Source organism: Equus quagga, chromosome 2, assembly GCF_021613505.1.
Source record: "Equus quagga isolate Etosha38 chromosome 2, UCLA_HA_Equagga_1.0, whole genome shotgun sequence".
NCBI lineage: Eukaryota > Metazoa > Chordata > Mammalia > Perissodactyla > Equidae > Equus > Equus quagga.
Window position 1 is genome coordinate 68,474,483 of NC_060268.1, and position 18,323 is coordinate 68,492,805.

The window sequence follows — 18,323 nt, forward strand, 5'->3', positions numbered from 1 at the left end:
TACTTAAAAGAATGTCAATACATTGCTGGCCTTGATGTTGTAATTACAGAATAATGTCATCATAAATGGAAGCTTTTTAAAAGCAGTCATTCTGAAGAATACATTACCATTTGTTCATGTACTCAACAAATAATTACTGAGGAACTTCTATGTACTAGACATTATTCCACACAGTGCAGAGTTAATGATTTGAACCAAAGATTAAAAAGAATTGCACATTCTTCAATTATCTGGATGTTTAAAAAAAATAGATTGACAATTTTGAACTTTTGTTTGAACGTTTGTTATACTTTCTAAAAATGTAATTATTTCTGTTTAAAAAGAAATAATAGGCTGTGTCCCTATCTTTTAAGGTAGCTGCATTCGCATTTAAAAGTAGTTTCCAATATACTGGAATTAGTTGGCAGAGTACAATATTCGAATTACATTGATAACTTACCCCAAATAAATAATCTCTGTTCTTGGAGAGATTTTCACTTATGAGATATTACAAAACTTGAGTCTGTACACCACTGACATTCTTTAAAATAGTATCTGCACAACATGACTAACAAAAATGTACAACTGAAATTTCACAAGCTTGTAATCCATCATAACATAAATAAAAAAAAAAAAAAAAGAAAAGTACATTAAATTTAAAAAAAAAAAAAAAATAGTATCTGTATCTCTTTATTTGAGGCTAAGCTGGAAATGGTCTTTGGAGGTCAGCTTTGTTTTATCGTTTGGCATGAAGTTGATGTCCCCTCTAGTTTGCCTGTTGGTGCTTATATTTGACCGTGATAGGACCCAGCACAGAAATAATGCTCATGTAGATTAGGACTCTTCCTCCTAAGCTGCTGTTGCCTGCTGCCATGGGATGATAAACAGTGAGTACTAGGTACAGTGAATAAGAGGCCTACTCATTTGACAAGGCTGGTGCTCAGTAGTGATGTGTGGCATCTATATTTATAAACTCCAGTGTATATTTGCCAGTTTGGAGATGATCATCATCTCTTCTTTTGTCCTCTCCCCTCCCATTCTGATCTATATTACTTATCATGAGGCTTGGAAAAACATTAGGGCTGAAGATCGAAACTACAATTTAAATAGAAAGATATATTCTGTTTATTTGGGCTTTAACACTTTCATTGAGTAAACATTTGTGGAACACCAACTATCTCCTGGCAACCAGACTAGGTGTTGGAAATAGCAGTACTGTCTTCAAGGACTCTTGGTCCTTCAAAGACACACATGGAGCTGGACCCTTAAGAACCCATGTGAAAGTTGCTGTGATGCAGATATTTAAAGGCTTAATGAACTCCTCTGCCTGGAGGAGTCTAGGAGAGAGTCACTAAGATTTTGAGCAGACCTTGAAAGAGGAGTAGTTGTTTGCCAGATTAACAAGCAAGGGAGAACATTCCAGATAGAGGGAAGAGTATGTACAAAGGCCTGGAGCTTGAGAGAGAAGTGAATGTTCAACTAACTACAAGTAATTAACTCAGAGTAGCTTAAGTGCAGAGTGAAAGGAGGCAGAGTCGGGCAGATGAGACAGAGTGAAAAAACAAGGCTAGATCATAAATGGTATGTGTATAGCACAATGAGTATATCTTTTGCCTAGAGGAAATGGAGAGCCACTGAAGAATTTTGAATAGAGGGACGTGATCAGGATTTTTAAAAGATGATTCTGGGACCTACGATTGGAGGCAGGGAGACCACCCAGGAGACCTTGACATTTCTGTCTTGTTGGAATAAAGAGCTAATTGTACTCATTAGCATACTGCTACTGTCCAAATGGGTCATCACTAAGTGCCTTTATTCTCTAGCACCCTAAGATTGTAGTGATTGTCAGGTCTTAAGCAAACATTTGCTGTGGTTTGTCCTTAGTGTGTCTCCTATGATAGTGCCTTTCAGTAGATCTCTATAATGGTTTAGTTATTAGTTTGCATTTTTCAGTATGCAATCATCTTTAAAATGTTGATCTTATAAGTTTTAAGAGTCTTATATCAATCATTTTCCTTCTCAAGGAGTTTTAAACACCTTTTTGGCTTCTTTGAAGTAGTGTCATTAAACTATTCCCCTTTAATCCTTCGTCATTTGCTTTGCAGATGTGATATGGGGCCTTATCTCTCAGTCTGAAGAATTTTAAACAGGGGAACAAGTAAAGAGATAGAGTGTGGAAACTCAAAAAGAGAGAACAGTAAGGTTTGAGTGTGGTTTAGTCAAACATATTTGTCCAAAAGAACTTTTTTAGTCTATAGCAAGGCAAGATTTAAAACATAATTTATTTTTTTCTGTTTAGAGAGCTAGTATGCCACAAAAACGTAGAGTATGTGATATTATATCAGGCCTGCTGAAAGCTGAGTTTTAGTGTCTGGTCCCAGAGCCTTGAGAGGAATGTACAGGATTAAAAGTTTTAAAATAAAAACAGCTGAGATACCAAGCATTTAAAACATTGACCCAGATGATTGGAATTCAGTTAGTAGAACTTGTTTTTCTTGGAGGAAAAAAATAAAAACACAAACACTTTTAGACTTGGGAGAATGGCTTGACCTACTTGCATGGGCCATGGAATGCTCATAGTTTATTTGGAAGGCAAGTTTTTGATTCCTATGTGGAAATCTCCTTAGCTCCCAAGAGATCGTATCCTGCTGTTTGGGAATAGAAGCCACTATTAAGTATCTTTGTTTCCTTACTGCCTTGGCTGTTCATTTTCATTTTGGAATCATGACCAACTCTGCTGACTCTGTCCTTCAGTCCAGCAGCCATTTATGGCACACCTGCTGCATGTCTCACACCACACCAGGTTCTGAGGGAATGTGACAAAAAATACACACACGTTATAAAAGGCTAGAAATGCTATGTTAGAGAAAAAAGTGATAAGAGAACACAGAGGAAGAGGTGGTAGCTCCCAGTTTGAAAATAGGGAGTAGAGAGTGGGGAAGGCTTCAGTGGAGAAGGGCCATTTGAACTGGGCTTAGGACAGAACACCTTTAGTAAGGCAGAGATGTAAAAATAAAAACAGTGCATATCAAAGGAACAGGAAGTAAGTGATTCAAGTGGGAGGGTTGATGAGAAATAGTGGTAGATAAGACTGAGAGACTTGACCAACTTGCTGAGGAGTTTGGACTTTGTTCTATAGGTAGTGGAAAGTGGCATGATCGGCCCTCTTCCACCTCCTCTGATAAGCATTAAAGAGCTACTGATGGTGATAGACCTTATCTCACTTGCCAGTTCTGAGGTAATTTAAAAAAACAAACAAACAGAAAATACTTTTGGAATCTTTATTCCTTCCTTGTCCATGATTATTTTTGTTTGTTCTAATTTGGAGAAATGGGTAGAAAATGGCACCCCATAAAGCCTCTTCTTGTTCCCACATTGGAAGGGGTGAGAATAGGTTCATGTTTCTAGTTTCTTCATTAATTTCTTCCTCCCTCCCTCCCCTCCTTCTTCCTTCCTTCTCTTCTTCCTTTCTTCCTTCATTCCATTCCCCTCTCAGCCAGACTCTTTGCTTGGTCCTAGGTTTACAAATGAAACGCAATCTCTGCCCTCAATGAGAAAACCAGTAGGAAATTCAGACAGGGATACAAGGCAAGTATTCTAGTGGTGAGAGAGAAATGTTCACAGGCTATATCTGAGGTCCTAAGGAAGGAGAGGTCAATTTGGGGGAGTAGAGTAAGAAACTCTCCCCAGACACAGAATGTTTAAAGATAAGAGGAGAGGGAAACCATTCCTTGAAAAGGGTCAGCCTGAGATACAGAGTATGAAGTAGCCACGAGTCCTGAAGAAACTGCAAGCAGTTTGGTAGCTCTGACTGAAGATGCAAGGTGGAACACTACAGGACAAACAAGTATAACCAGGGCTAGGTCATGAAAAGCTTGCTTTCTGTGCTTGAGCGAAGAAAATTATGTTCTCAGGGTCAAGTCCAGATTCTCAAGGACAGCAGTTTTTAAGTAGAGGAGTGCCATGATCAGCTTTGGTGTTTAAAAAAATCTCTCTAATGGCTAGTGCGGTGAGGGAGGCAAACTGGAGACAGCGATAGCAAGAGACTGTCACAGTAGTCAAGCAAGGATGATAAGGTGCTGGTGCAGTTCACTGCTTCTAACCTTCTCCATCGCACATCATCTCTGAAGGTCTGGGCCAGCAACTGGAAAATGAAGGTTTGTTACAAAGCATATTTCTCTCATCTTCCACATAAACTATGGTTCTGACTTCTCACATTAGCTGAGGCTCAGTAGGGCTGGGGCAACTCTAGGAGGGAGGCCTTGTCATCACAGGAAGAGTGCAATAAATGCCAAGGCCCTACATCCTTCGTAATGTTAAGGGCACAGAGGAATGGAACAATGTGACTAAAAACTGAATTTGTGGTGGTTTCTAAGACTGGATTGTTGATTTACTTTATTGAGATATAATTTACATACCATAAAATTCACCCTTTTAGTGGTGAATTCAATGAGTTTTTGTATATTCACAAAATTTTACAGCCATCACCATTATATAATTCCAGAACATTTTCGTCATCCCAAACAGAAGCCCACTAGCAGTTACTCTCCATTTCCATTCTCCCCTTCCACCAGTCCCTGGCAACCACTAATCTGCTTTCTGTCTCTCTGGATTTACTTGTTTCTGGAAATTTCATGTAAGTGGAATCATGCGATATGTGGTCTTTTGTGACTGGCTTCTCTCACTTAGCATAATGTTTTCAAGGTTCATACAGGTTGTAGCATATATCAGTACTTCATTTCTTTTTAGGACTGGATAATATTCTTTTGTGTGGCTATACCACGTTTTGTTTATCCATTCATCAGTTGATGGACATTTGGGTTGTTTCTACTTTTTGGTTATTATGAATAATATTGCTATGAACATTTGTGTACAACTTTTTGTATGAACATATGTTTTCATTTCTCTTAGATATATCCCTAGGATTGGAAATGCTGGGTCATGTGGTACTCTATGTTTTACTTTTTGAGTAACTACTAAACTGTTTTCCAAGGTGATTGCACCATTTTAGATTCTTCCTAGGAGTGTGTGAGCATTTGAATTTCTCCATATCCTCACCAACACTTCTTCATCTTTTTTATTATAGCTAGCTTAGTGAATGTGAAGTGGTGTCTCATGGTTTTGGTTTGCATTTACCTAATGGATAGTGATGTTGAGCATCTTTCCATGTGCTTATTGGCCATTTGTATATCTTTTTTGAAGAAATGTCTATGCAGATCCTTTGCCCAGTTTTAATGGGTTATTTATCTTTTTATTGTAAGAGTTATTTATAAATTCTGGATACAAGTCTCTTATTGGATATGTGATTTGCACATATTTTCTCCCAATCTGTGAGTTGTCTTTTCACTTTCTTGAAGTTGTCTTTTGAAGTACGCAAGTTTTTAATTTTTAAGAATTTCAGGGGCCAGCCCCATGGCCGAGTGGTTAAGTTCACGCACTCTGCTTCGGCGGCCCAGGGTTTCACCGGTTTGGATCCTGGGCTCAGACCTAGCACCACTCATCAAGCCACACTGAGGGAGCGTCCCACATATCACAACCAGAATGACCTACAATTAGAATATACAACTATGTACTGGAGGGCTTTGGGGAGAAGAAGAAGAGGGGAAAAAGATGAAGAAGAAGGAAAAAAAAGTTGAAAAAAAGAATTTTCTTTTTTCTTTTTTTGCTTTTGCTCTAAGTGTCATATCTAAGAAACCATTGCCTAACCCAAGATCAAAAAGATTTATTCCTATGTTTTCTTTTAAGAGTTTCATAGTTTTGACTCTTAGATTTAGATCTTTGATAAATTTTGAGTTAATTTTTGTGTATAGAATGAAGGAGGGATTCAACTTCATTCTTTTGCATTTGGGTATCCAGTTGTCCTAGCACCATTTGTTGAAAAGACTATTGTTTCCCCATTGAATTGTGTTGGCATCCTTGTTGAAAATCAATTGACCATAATTGTAAAGGTTTATTTCTGGACTTTCAATTCTATTCCATTTGTCTATATTTCTATTCTTATATTAGTATACACAATCTTGATTACTGTAGTTTTGAAGTAAGTTTTGAAATTGGGAAATGTGAGTTCTCCAACTTTGTTCTTCTTTTTCAAGATTGTTTTGGGGGCTACTCTAGATCCGTTGTATTTCCATATGAATTTTAGGATCATCCTGTCAATTTCTGCAAGAAAACCAACTGGGATTTTGATAAGAATGACATTAAATCCTTAGATCAGTTTGGGGAGTGTTTCTATTTTAACATACTAAGTTTCTGATCTATGACCATTAAGATATCTTTCCATTTATTTAGGTCTTTAATTGTCTTCAGTGTGATTTGGTAGTTTTTAGTGTACAAGTCCTGACATGTCTTTTATTAAATTGATCCCTAAATACTTTATTCTTTTTGATGATATTGTAAATGGAATTGTTTTTCTTTTTTTGGATTGTTCATTGATAGTGTATAGAAATGCATATTCATCTTGTATCCTGCAACCTTGCTGAACTGGTATGTTAGTTCTAATTGTTTTTTTTTTTTTTGTGGTTTCCTTAGGCTTTCCTACATACAAGATTATGTCATCTATGAATAGAGATAGTTTTACTTCTTTTCCAATCTGGATGTTTTTATTTCTTTTTCTTTTCTAATTTCCCTGGCTAAGTCCTTCAGTACAGTGTAGAGTAGAAGTGACAAAAATGGAAGTCCTTGTCTTATTCCTGATCTCTGGGTAAACATCCAGTCTTTTACCATTAAGTATGATGTTAGCTCTTGGTTTTTTGTAGGTGCCCTTTATCAGGTTGAAAATGTTCCTTCTTTTTCCAGTTTGTTCGTGGTTTTATCATGAAAAGGTGTTGGCTTTTACCAAATGCTTTTTCTGCATCTATTGAGGTGATCATGTGAGTTTTCCCCCTTTATTCTGTTCATGGTATATTACAGTGATTGATTTTGCAGATGTTAAACCAACCTTGAATTCCTGGGGTAAATTCAACTCTGTCATGTGTATAATCATGTTTGTATGTTGCTGGATTCAGTTTGCTAGTATTTTGTGAGGATTTTTGTTTCTACATTTATAAGGGATATTAGTCTCTAGTTTTCTCATGATGTCTTTATCTGGTCTTTATATAGTTAATATTGGCCTCATAGATTTCAAGTTGGGAAGTGTTCCCTCACCTCTTGTTTTTTGGAAGAGTTTGTGAAGGATTGGTGTTAATACTTCTTTAAACATTTGGTAGAATTCATCAATCAAGCCATATGGTCCTGGACTTTTCTTTATTGGGATTTTTAAAATTACTGAGTCATTTTTTTCCCTTGTCATAGGTAGCTATACAATTTTACCACTTTTTCTCTTTTATCCCTAAATATTTATTTCTTTAGTCATTCGAGAAATATTTATCAAGCATCTATTATATACAGGCTCTGTTCTTGACATAGAGGATACAAGAGTGAATAAAACAAGAGTCCTGGCCCTCTTGGAGCTTATCATTCTCATATTCTTTCTCTCATTCTCATGCTAGCTATATATACATATTTTTTTGTTTATATTTGTATGTAATGTAGCTCTATTCCTTGTAAAACAATATATATATTGCTTCATGCCATTGGTGGAGAAAGGGGAACCTCAGTTTTGCTGTATACATTGTCATTGTTTGTATAAACTCTTAGGTATTCTTGAAGAGAGTTCTATGCATGGTAAATGGAATATATTGTTATTACAATCATAGTTTATATTTGTCCTTACCCTTGGCATTGCTACAAGGACATGACTTTAATTTTAAAAAACACCATAATTATTCATTATCATCCTCAGGACCATCCATTACCTTCTGTTCTAATCATCAGTAGGAGCATGTATTAGTTTCCTCGGGCTGCTGTAACAAAGTACCGCAAACTGGGTGGCTTAAAGCAAGAGAAATTTATTCTCTCACAGTTCTGGAGGCTGGGAATCTGAAATCAAGGTGTAAGCAAGGACGTGCTCCCTCTGAGACTCTGAGTAGAATCCTTCTTTACTTCTTCCTAGCATCTATCTGGTGATAGCCATCAATCATTGGCATCCTTGGCTTGCAGCTTCATTGCTCCAATCTCTGCCTTTGTTATCACATAGTGTTTTCCCTGTGTCTGTTTGCATATGATGTTTTCCTCTTTTTATAAGGACATCAGTCATATTGGATTAGGGCCCACCCTAATGACTTCATCTTAACTTGATTACTTCTATAAAAACTCTGTTTCCAAATAAAGTCACATTCACAAGGACCAGAGAGGGATTAGGACTTCAACATTTTGGGAGAGAGGACATAATTCAACCCATAACAGAGCATTATGCTTTAACTCTGAAATACTGAGTGGAGGCCCCATTTTAATAACATTACTAATTTTAATAGCTTTTATAAAAGTTTTATAGCATATTTCTCTGTCTTTAAAAAAATAATGCCCCTTCCCCATTATACAGTAAGCATGGAAGGTATCATTGATCACACATGTGTGTTTTATTTCATTCTTAGCATAAATACTACCCTGCCCTGGTGGTCTAGTGGTTAAGATTTGATGCTTTCACCGCTGCACCCCAGGTTTGTTTTCCGGTTAGGAAACCACGCCACCCATCTGTCAGCTGTCACACTGTGGCGGCTGCATGATGCTGAAAGCTATGCCACCAGTATTTCAGATACCAGCAGGATCACCCATGTTAAACAAGTTTCAGCAGAGCTTCCAGACTAGATAGACTAGGAAGAAGGATCTGGCCACTCACTTCTGAAAAAGTTGACCATGAAACCCCTATGAATAGCAGTGGAGCATTGTTTGAAACACCACCAGAAGGTGAGAGGATGGCACAAAAAGATTGGGCAGGGTTCTGCTCTGCTGTACACAGGGTTGCTAAGGAGTCACAATTTACTGCACAGCACTAACAGCAAAAGCATAAATGGTAGAAAGGAGGCAGAGATGATTGGCTATCAGGCTTGTAAGAGATATTCAAAAGTCACATCTCTTAAATCATAGGTTATATGCCCCCCAAAATAAAATAGAATCACATAAGAGTTTGTGGATGATCTTTGGAACAGCTGTTGACTGCTCCTATACACTGTTGCCTTTACCACAATCACAGTAATCTTATACATAGAACAGTTTAAGCAGTGCTGGAATCTATCTCTTTAGTGAAATAAAATAACATGGTTTATGAAATTGTATTCATATGTGTTGGATTAAAAGTAGCAAGTGCTGTATACGATATAACATAACCTTGGAACAAAGTTAAAAGAACAGAATAGTATCTTCTGATCACTAGTCTAGTGATCCCAGTGCTAGTTTTATTTGTTCTTAATAACACTCCCAAATATTTTCTTTATCCACAAATGCTATTATCCCTACTCTGTCACATGCAGTTATTTGAGTCTCTCTCACTCCTTAGTATTCTAGTATAGTAAATACAGCACACTTAGGGGCAGGAGTGGAGAATCTGGATTTTTTTTTTTCCTGAGAAAGATTCACCCTGAACTAATGTCTGTTGCCAACCTTCCTCTTTTTGCTTGAGGAAGATTCACCCGGAGCTAACATCTGTGCCAGTCTTCCTCTGTTTTGTCTATGGGTCACTGCCACAGCATGGCTGCTAATGAATAGTATAGGTCCACACGGAGGAACCAAACCCAGGCCGCCAGAGTGGAGCATGTCGCACTTAACCACTAGGCCCTGAGGCCAGCCCCTGGATTTTTTTTTTTTTTTAAACAAAGCCCATCACCCTGTTCCTCTGGCACAGAAATGCTGAGACATTTTTCACATTTGTTGCTCCCACCAAGACTTGGATTCTTACCTTTAATGTTTAGCTATGTGTTCTTTGATTGTTTTCTTCTACTATTTTGAATTAAGGCATTGACTTCTTACAATCTCATGGCAACCTCACTTATTTCTGCTTAAGTTTCAATTATGTAACAAGAGTGAAACTTTACTTATTCTTTTTTTTCTTTTAAAATAATACAGGGCAATCTAGAGCAGCCATGATACCTCCCAAGCATCCACGGCAGCCTAAGGGAGCTTTGGATGATGCCATTGCCTTTGGTGGGAAAACTGACCAAGAAGTACCTAATGCTTCCCAACCTACACCACCCCCACTGCCAAAGAAAACGATCATAAGAGCCAATACAGAACCACTCTCCAAAGACCTCCAAAAATCCATGGAAACGAGTCTTTGTGTCTTGGCTAATCCCACCTATGATATCGACCCCAACTGGGATGCCAGCAGTGCTGGCTCTTCCATCAGTTATGAACTCAAGGGACTGGACATTGAGTCTTATGACTCCTTGGAGAGACCTTTGCACAAGGAGAGACCTGTCCCTTCAGCAGCAAACAGCATCTCCAGCTTAACTACTCTAAGTATTAAGGATAGATTTTCCAACAGCATGGAGTCCTTGTCCAGCCGACGTGGTCCCTCTTGCAGACAGGGCCGAGGCATCCAGAAGCCACAGAGACAAGCACTTTATCGAGGACTTGAGAATCGGGAAGAAGTCGTGGGTAAAATTCGAAGCCTTCATACAGATGCCTTGAAGAAACTGGCTATTAAATGTGAAGACCTCTTCATGGCTGGGCAGAAAGACGAGCTCCGTTTTGGGGTGGACAGCTGGTCGGACTTCAGGCTAACCAGTGACAAGCCATGTTGTGAGGCAGGTGATGCAGTTTACTACACAGCCTCATATGCAAAAGATCCACTTAATAGCTATGCAGTCAAGGTAAGGAAATATTATAAATCTGACTTTAACCTTATCCAAATCACTGTTATTGGGATGGGTCTGTTCTTTCCTCCATGCCTCCATTTAGCAAAAAGTTGTTGATCATCTACCTTACACCAAATATTGTAATAAGCAGGGGGCTTATTATCTAGAGGAGAAAACAGACATGTAAAGAGACAGACTTATAACACAGTATACTGAGTGCTAAGACAGAGGTAAACAGAATTCTGGGGGAGCTTAGAAGAACCTCACCCAGGCTCTAGAGGTCAGAGAAGTCTTCTTAAAGTAGGTAATCCTTGAGCTGTGATTGTTTGCAAAGGCTACCTATATAAATGAGGTCTGTTAATGTGACTTCCACTCCATGTTTCTGTCTTTATTCTCTAGCAAAAAAGAGGCCCTTGTCTACCCCTGCTCTATAACTCCTCTGCTTCCTGGAGAAACATTTTTATAGAGGAAGATAACCAATATTTGTTGATGTGCAGGAACTTTATTAGTGTTATATAATTTAATCTTCACATCAACTTTATGAGGTTAAGATCTTTTTATCCATTTGACAGATGATGAAAGTAAAACTCAGAGAGGTAAGCTAACTTCCTTAGGGTCACACAGCTAGCAATTAGTAAAGCTGAGATTTAAACACAGATCTCTCTGACTCCATAGCCTACACTTTGTCCATTAGATCACATATTAATTTCTTAAATGTATTGCACCCATTCCAGACAACCTACTTTTTCAAGAGGGCTAAAATTATTAACATCAAGAATTCTTGTCCAATTATATTCTCTGTAACAGTAAGCCATAGGTTTCATCAAGGTTACAGATAAAGCATGGACTTTGTTACATTTCCATTTTCATTTGTCTCAAGGTAATTTTTTATTTCTCTTTTGATTTCTTCTTTGATCCATTGGTTGTTCAGTCATATGTTGTTTAATCTCCACATGTTTGTAAATTTTCTAGTTTTCTTCATGTAATTAATTTCTAGTTTCATACTATTGTGGTTGGAAAAGATGCTTGATGTGATTTCAGTCCTCTTAAATTTATAAAGACTTGTTTTGTGGTCTAACAGATGATCTTAGAAAATGTTCCATGTGTACTTGAGAAGAATGTGTATTCTGTTGCTTTTGAATAGAATGTTCGGTAAATATCTGTTAAGCCCATCTGGTCTAATGTGTCGATTAAGGCCAAAGTTTCTTTATTGACTTTTCTGTCTAGATAATCTATCCATTGATGTAAGTGGGAAATTAAAGTCCTCTACTATTATTTTATTGCTGTCTGTTTCTCCCTTTAGATCTGTTAATATTTGCTTTATATATTTAGGTGCTGTTATGTTGGATACATAAATACTTACAAACATTATATCTTCTTGTTGGATTGACCCCTTTATCATTATGTAACACGCTTCTTTGTCTCTTATTACATTCTTCGTTTTAAAGTCTATTTTGTCTGATATAAGTATAGCTACTCCAGTTTCTTTTGGTTTCCATTTGCATGGAATATCTTTTTCCATCCCTTCACTTTCAGTCTGTGTGTGTCCTCACATCTAAAGGGTGTCTCTTTAGATCCAACCCAGTGGCGCAGCAGTTAAGTGCACACATTCCACTTCTCAGCAGCCCAGGGTTCACCAGTTCGTATCCCAGGTGCAGACATGGCACCACTTGGCACGCCATGCTGTGGTAGGTGTCCCACATACAAAGTAGAGGAAGATGGGCACGGATGTTAGCTCAGGGCCAGCCTTCCTCAGGAAAAAGAGGAAGACTGGCAGTAGTTAGCTCAGGGCTAATCTTCCTCAAAAAAAAAAGATAAAGTGTGTCTCTTGTAGGCAACATATAGATGGAGCTTGTTTTTTTATCCATTCAGGCACTCTATCTTTGTTTTGGTTTGTTTTGGGGGTTTTTTGTTTTTTTGGTGAGGAATATTGGCCCTGAGATAACTTCTGTTGCCAATCTTCCTCTTTTTGCTTGAGGAAGATTGTCACTGAGCTAACATCTGTGACAGTCTTCCTCTATTTTGTATGGGGACGGTGCCACAGCATGGCTTGATGAGCGGTGTGTAGGTCTGTGCCTGGGATCTGAACTGGCAAACCCCACGCCGCCAAAGCGGAGTGCACAAACTTAACCATTACACCACCAGGCCGGCCCCCACTCTATGTTTTTGACTGCAGAATTTAGTCCATTTACATTTAAAGTAGTTATTGATAGGTATGTGCTTATTGCCATTTTGTTAGTTGTTTTCTGGCTATTTTTGTAGTTCTCTGTTCGTTTTTTCTTCTCTTGCTCTCTTCCTTTGTGGTTTGATGACTTTCATTAGTGGTATGCTTAGATTCTTTCCTATTTATCTTTTTTGTATTTACTATAGGTTTTTGCCGAAGGTTACCACGAGGCTTATGTATAACAACTTGTATCTATAACAATCTATTTTAAGTTGATAATAACTTAAGTTTGATCCTATTGTAAAAGTCAACATTATTCCCATCCTATGTTTTATGTTTTTGATGTCACATTTTACATCTTTTTAACTTGTATATTCCTTAACTAAGTGTTGTAATCATAGTTATTTTTACTAGTTTTGTCTTTTAACCTTCATACTAGCTTTATAAGTGATTGATCTGCTACTTTTACTGTGTATTTACTTTTCCAGTGAGATCCATTCTTTCATATGTGTTCTTTTTACGAATTAGTGGACTTTCTTTTCAGTTTAAAGAAGTCCCTTTAACATTTCTTGTAAGACTGGTTTGGTGATGATGAACTCCTTTAGCTTTTGTCTGGAAAACTGTTTATCTCTCCTTCACGTCTGAATGATAACTATGCCAGGTAGAGTGTTCTTGGAAGTTTTTTTCTTTCAACACTTTGAATATATCCTGCTGCTCCCTCTGGCCTGTAAAATTTCTGCTGAAAAATCTGCTGATAGTCTTGTGAGGGTTCCCTTGTATGTAAAAAGATATTTTTCTCTTGCTGATTTAATATTCTATCCTTATTCTAACTTTTTTATTTTATTTTATTTTGAGAAACATTAGCCCTGAGCTAATATCTGCCACCAATCCTCCTCTTTTTGCTGAGGAAGACTGGCCCTCAGCTAATATCCGTGCCCATCCTCCTCCACTTTGTATGCGGGATGCCTGCCACAGTGTGGCTTGCCAAGCGGTGTATAGGTCTGCACCTGGATTTCGAACTGGCGGACCTCAGGCCACCAAAGCCGAATGTGTGAACTTAACCTCTGTGCCCAGGCCGGCCCCTCTTGTCTCTAACTTTTGACATTTTAATTATAATGTGTCTTGGTGTGGGTCTCTTTGGGTTCCTCTTATTTGAAACCGTCTGGGCTTCCTGGATCTGAATGTCTGTTTTCTTCTCCAGGTTAGGGAAATTTTCAGCCATTGTTTCTTCAAATAGGATTTCTACCCTTTTCTCTCTCTGTTCTCCTTCTGAAAGCCCTATGATGCAAATATTAATCTGTTTGATGTTGTCCCACAAGATCCTTAAGCTATCTTCACCTTTTCTCCCTTTTTCTTTATTTTTTGCTACTCTGATTCGGTGAGGTCCACTGCGTTGTCTGCCAGTCAACTGATCCTTTCTTCTGCTTCATCTAGTCTGTTGAGCCCTTCTAGTGTGTTTTCCAGTTCAGTTATTGTATTATTCAGCTCTGTGACTTCTATCTGGTACTTTCTTATATTTTCCATATTTTTGTTGAAGTTTTCCCTGTGTTCATCCATTCTTCTCCCAGTTCAGTGAGCATCACCATGACCATTACTTTGAACTCTTTATCTGGTAAATTACTTATCTCCATTTCATTAAGCTTTTTTCCTGAGGTTTTATCTTGTTCTTCCATTTTGAACATATTCCTTTGTTTTTTCATTTTGCTTGACTCTCTGTATTGGCTTTTATACACTAGATGAAACTCACCTCTCCCAGTCTTACAGTAGTGGCCTCATGTAAGAGATGAAACTTGTTGGTCAGCCCTGCCTCAGTTCTTGGTTGTCTCTCAAGCTTTTGTGCTTGTCCAAGCAGCCTGCAATGTTTTTAATAGCTCCCAGTAGTTGAGGATGTGCCAAGACCTATCAGTGTCCCAAAGGGGAGGATCTCAGCACCTAGATTCAGGCTGACTGGAAGCCGGACCATCAGGCATCAGCTTTTAATAGTATGTAAATATATACAGTCCTGTGGGACCACAGCAGAGGCCCTGCTGGCCAGGAAAGCCAAGCAATCTGGAGGTGTCCCCGAGGGCGCCATCACAGAAATCGGGGCTCCAGACAAGTGTATAAGCTCTTTTCAGGGTGGTACCCATGAGCTGGATCAAGACAGAAGGAGAGCACCAAGATGGTGTCCACTGCCTATGTTCCTTGAGAGAAGCTCCATAGGCCACCATATGTGTGTCAAACCTGAAGCCTACCCTTCAGGCCAAAGTTCTAGATCAAGCAAAGAGGCCTCCTTTATGGAAATACAGGGGAGTGAGCCCCAGACCACTCTCTGTGCAGTGCCCTGGGAGTGGTAGTCTGCCAAGAGCCTTGATTGCCACAGTCCCATGGGACCCAGGAATGCAAGCCCCCCTAGCAACCAGAGCCAGGCAATCAAGGGGCTTCCCCTCAGCAGCAGCTGCAAAAATTGAGACACCAGACATAAAAGCCAGGGCACAGACCCAGGTAAAGCTCCTTTCCGGGAAACACTGGCCCTCTGGAGTGCATCAGAGGGTGAGTGAGAAGATAGCACCCACCCTCTAAGGTCTCTGGAAAAGATTACCATCATCCCCAAGGTGTATGTTTAATTAGAAGCCTGCCCCTTAGGCCACAGTCATGATAATTAGCTAATAGCCCTCCACAGAAAGATCTAGCTGCTGGGTCTGTCACTTCTTACTGTGCCCTGAGGGTGGTAGCTATTTAAGATTTCTTTCTCCACTGGTTCCAGTCTTATAAGACCCATGATAATAAGCCCCACTGGCCACCAGAGCCAGGTGATATAGAGGTGTACCCTGGCAGCAGTCACAAAAATCAGGGTGCCAGACAGGGGTGTGAGCTCCTTTCTGGGTGACACTGATTATTATAGTCCCATGGGACCTGGAACACAAGCTCCCCTGGCCTCCAGAGCCAGACGATCAAGAGGCATCCCCTCGGCGACAGCTTCTTGTAAAATTGATTTCCGGAGGTACTGGTGCTCTGAAGCACAGCAAAGGCAGAACACAAGAATGGCACCCACCAGTCTCTGTCCTGGAGAGTGTTCCAGCAGCTCCTAGAAGTGTGTGTTAAATTAGATGCCTGTCCCTCAAGCTGCCTCTTTAACATAAGCGGGTGAGCCTTCGCTTTAAGTCTGGGCACATTGGCTGCCTCTGAACTGGGCCCTGGGGCAGGTAAGTTCCAGCACATGGGCCTTTTAAGAGTGCTTTCTTAGATCGCCATGGTTTCATGGGCCTTGGACCGTGAACCCCATTGGTTTTCAAAACTGGATGTTTTGCAGGCTCATCTCTCAAGTGAATGTCTTAAAAGTTGGGATGCCTGATGTGAGTGGGATTTGAACCCTTGGCTCCTCAGGAAGAAGCTCTGGGTTTGGGGTTCCCTCCCCTACCAGTTATGGGATACTGCACTAGGGGTGGGGTTTGTGGTGAGTTTATGTCCCAGCCTCTCCTACTAACTTCAGTGTGGTTTTCTCCTTGTTTGCCAGATGTGTAGTCATCCTCTGCCAGCCTTTAGGGGTTTTTGTTTTGTTTTGTTTTGTTTTGTTTTTGAGAAAGATTAGCCCTGAGCTAGCTGCTGCCAATCCTCCTCTTTTTGCTGAGGAAGACTGGCCCTGAGCTAACATTTGTGCCCATCTTCCTCTGCTTTATATGTGGGATGCCCACCACAGCATGGCTTTTGCCAAGCGGTGCTGTGTCCGCACCCAGCGAACCCCCGGCCACCAAAGCGGAACGTGCAAACTTAACTGCTGCCACAGGGCGAGCCCCTAGGGTTTGTTAAGGAGGAAAGTGTTCCATATGTAGCTGTAGACTCAGTGTGTCTGTGGGAGTTGAGTTCAGAATTTTCCTACAGCACCGTCTTGAACCAGAACCCAATAAAGCATGGACGTTGAAGTCCAAAAGATCTGGGTCCAAATCTTGTCTCTGTGACTTAGTAGCTTTGTCGTAAATTGCTCCTCTGAGTGAGTCTCAATTTCCCCAGCTTTAAAAAGGGATAGTAATGGTACCCATCTTATGGGGCTATTTGGCTAAAAGAGAACAAAATGTCCCTGATAAGTATTCACTTCTTTTGCTATTCTTTAGCATTTTCCCTAGGTTACTTTAGGAGAGTAACAATCTTTGAGCCTCAATTTCCTCTTCTTTCAGGTGTTTACAGTGATAATCCACCTACTTTGTGGGATTGAGGTTAGGATCAAGTGAGATAATGCATGGGAAAGGATTTTTAAAAACACAAAGCTCAGGGGCCAGCCCCGTGGCCGAGTGGTTAAGTTCCTACGCTCTGCTGCCACAACCCAGGGTTTCACTGGTTCAGATCCTGGGCACGGAAATGGCACCACTCATCAGGCCACGCTGAGGCAGCATCCCACATGCCACAACTAGAAGGACCCACAACTGAAATATACAACTATGTACTGGAGGGATTTGGGGAGAAAAAGCAGGAAAAAAAAAAAGAAGATTGGCAACAGTTGTTAGCTCAGGTGCCAATCAAAAAGAAAAAAAATACCACCACAAAGCTCTGTGTAAATTTGAAGTAATGTTCTCCATTCCCATAGTCCCTTTTTACTGATTCTGTTTACTGGTTCAAAAGGAATTAGCAGATCTAAATGACTTTTAGGTGTTAATTTGACTTAGAAAGATCAGATAGTATCTTGGTAAATTAATGGACAAGGTAAACGATTGCCTTACCTGTCTATGGAGACAGAATACGTATTTGGACCAGACCTTCAGCTCCTGCTCTCTGCAGTTGCAACACCTACGCCACTTAACTGTCTGGTGGCACTGTGGAGTGACCCTGTGCCCCAGGCCACACTTTTTAAATTAAACTGAGGAGTAAACCGGAGAGGGGGGATCTGGATTTGAGTTAATACATTATTGTTGAGTCTAAAAAGGCATTTTGAGATTCTGTGTAGCAATCAAAAGCTCTTCTATCAATTGGGGTAGGGGCTTCACCTATCTTAGGCCTTTATTGCTACAAGGTCTCCAAAGCAGGATGAGTATCTCTTTCAGAAAGGAGTATTGAGCATCTCTGTTCTTTCAAAGCACTTGAGAAGAAGGGCTTGACTGACTTTATGTATTGTTACCATGCAATCTTGTCTCTCCCAAATCAATAGTCTTGATATTGATTTCTTTGCTTGTAATGATGCAAAAGCAATCTCCAAAGAACAGGTGGCAAGTGATTTTATACTGGGAGTTGTTGGCAGGTTTGGGAAAAGATGTTTTACACTAAATGGCAAATATAAATGTCTCTTTGGAGATCCTCTGGGCCTTTCTAGAAGTACCCAATTGATTGTACAACCTTAGGAAATAAACTACTAGGACAATGTGAACCTTACCTTTGCAGAGATAAGCAAAAGAGACCAGCAGTTGGCTCACACAAACAACTTTTTACTGTTTGTCTTCTTAAAATATCCTTTCCTATACTAATGGAATTTAAATTAGGCTAACAGGTGGTGACAGTCTCTTGAAAAGACTAAAAGATCTTTAAAATGTTGCAAAAGGAAG

General features: G+C 39.6%; 1 protein-coding gene across 9 annotated transcripts in view; it reads left to right on the top strand.

Moving 5' to 3' along the window:
- The window catches only part of PEAK1 (pseudopodium enriched atypical kinase 1), a 294,511-nt gene that overhangs the window by 257,502 nt on the left and 18,686 nt on the right, over nt 1-18,323 (top strand). For all 9 annotated transcript variants that reach the window (XR_006887507.1, XM_046653653.1, XM_046653651.1 and 6 more), the window contains one exon: nt 9,919-10,664. Coding sequence is in view for 8 of the 9 variants with exons in the window: in XM_046653653.1 (XP_046509609.1) it covers nt 9,919-10,664 (746 nt within the window). In the remaining variant the exon portion in view is untranslated. The remainder of the gene's footprint in view (nt 1-9,918; nt 10,665-18,323) is intronic.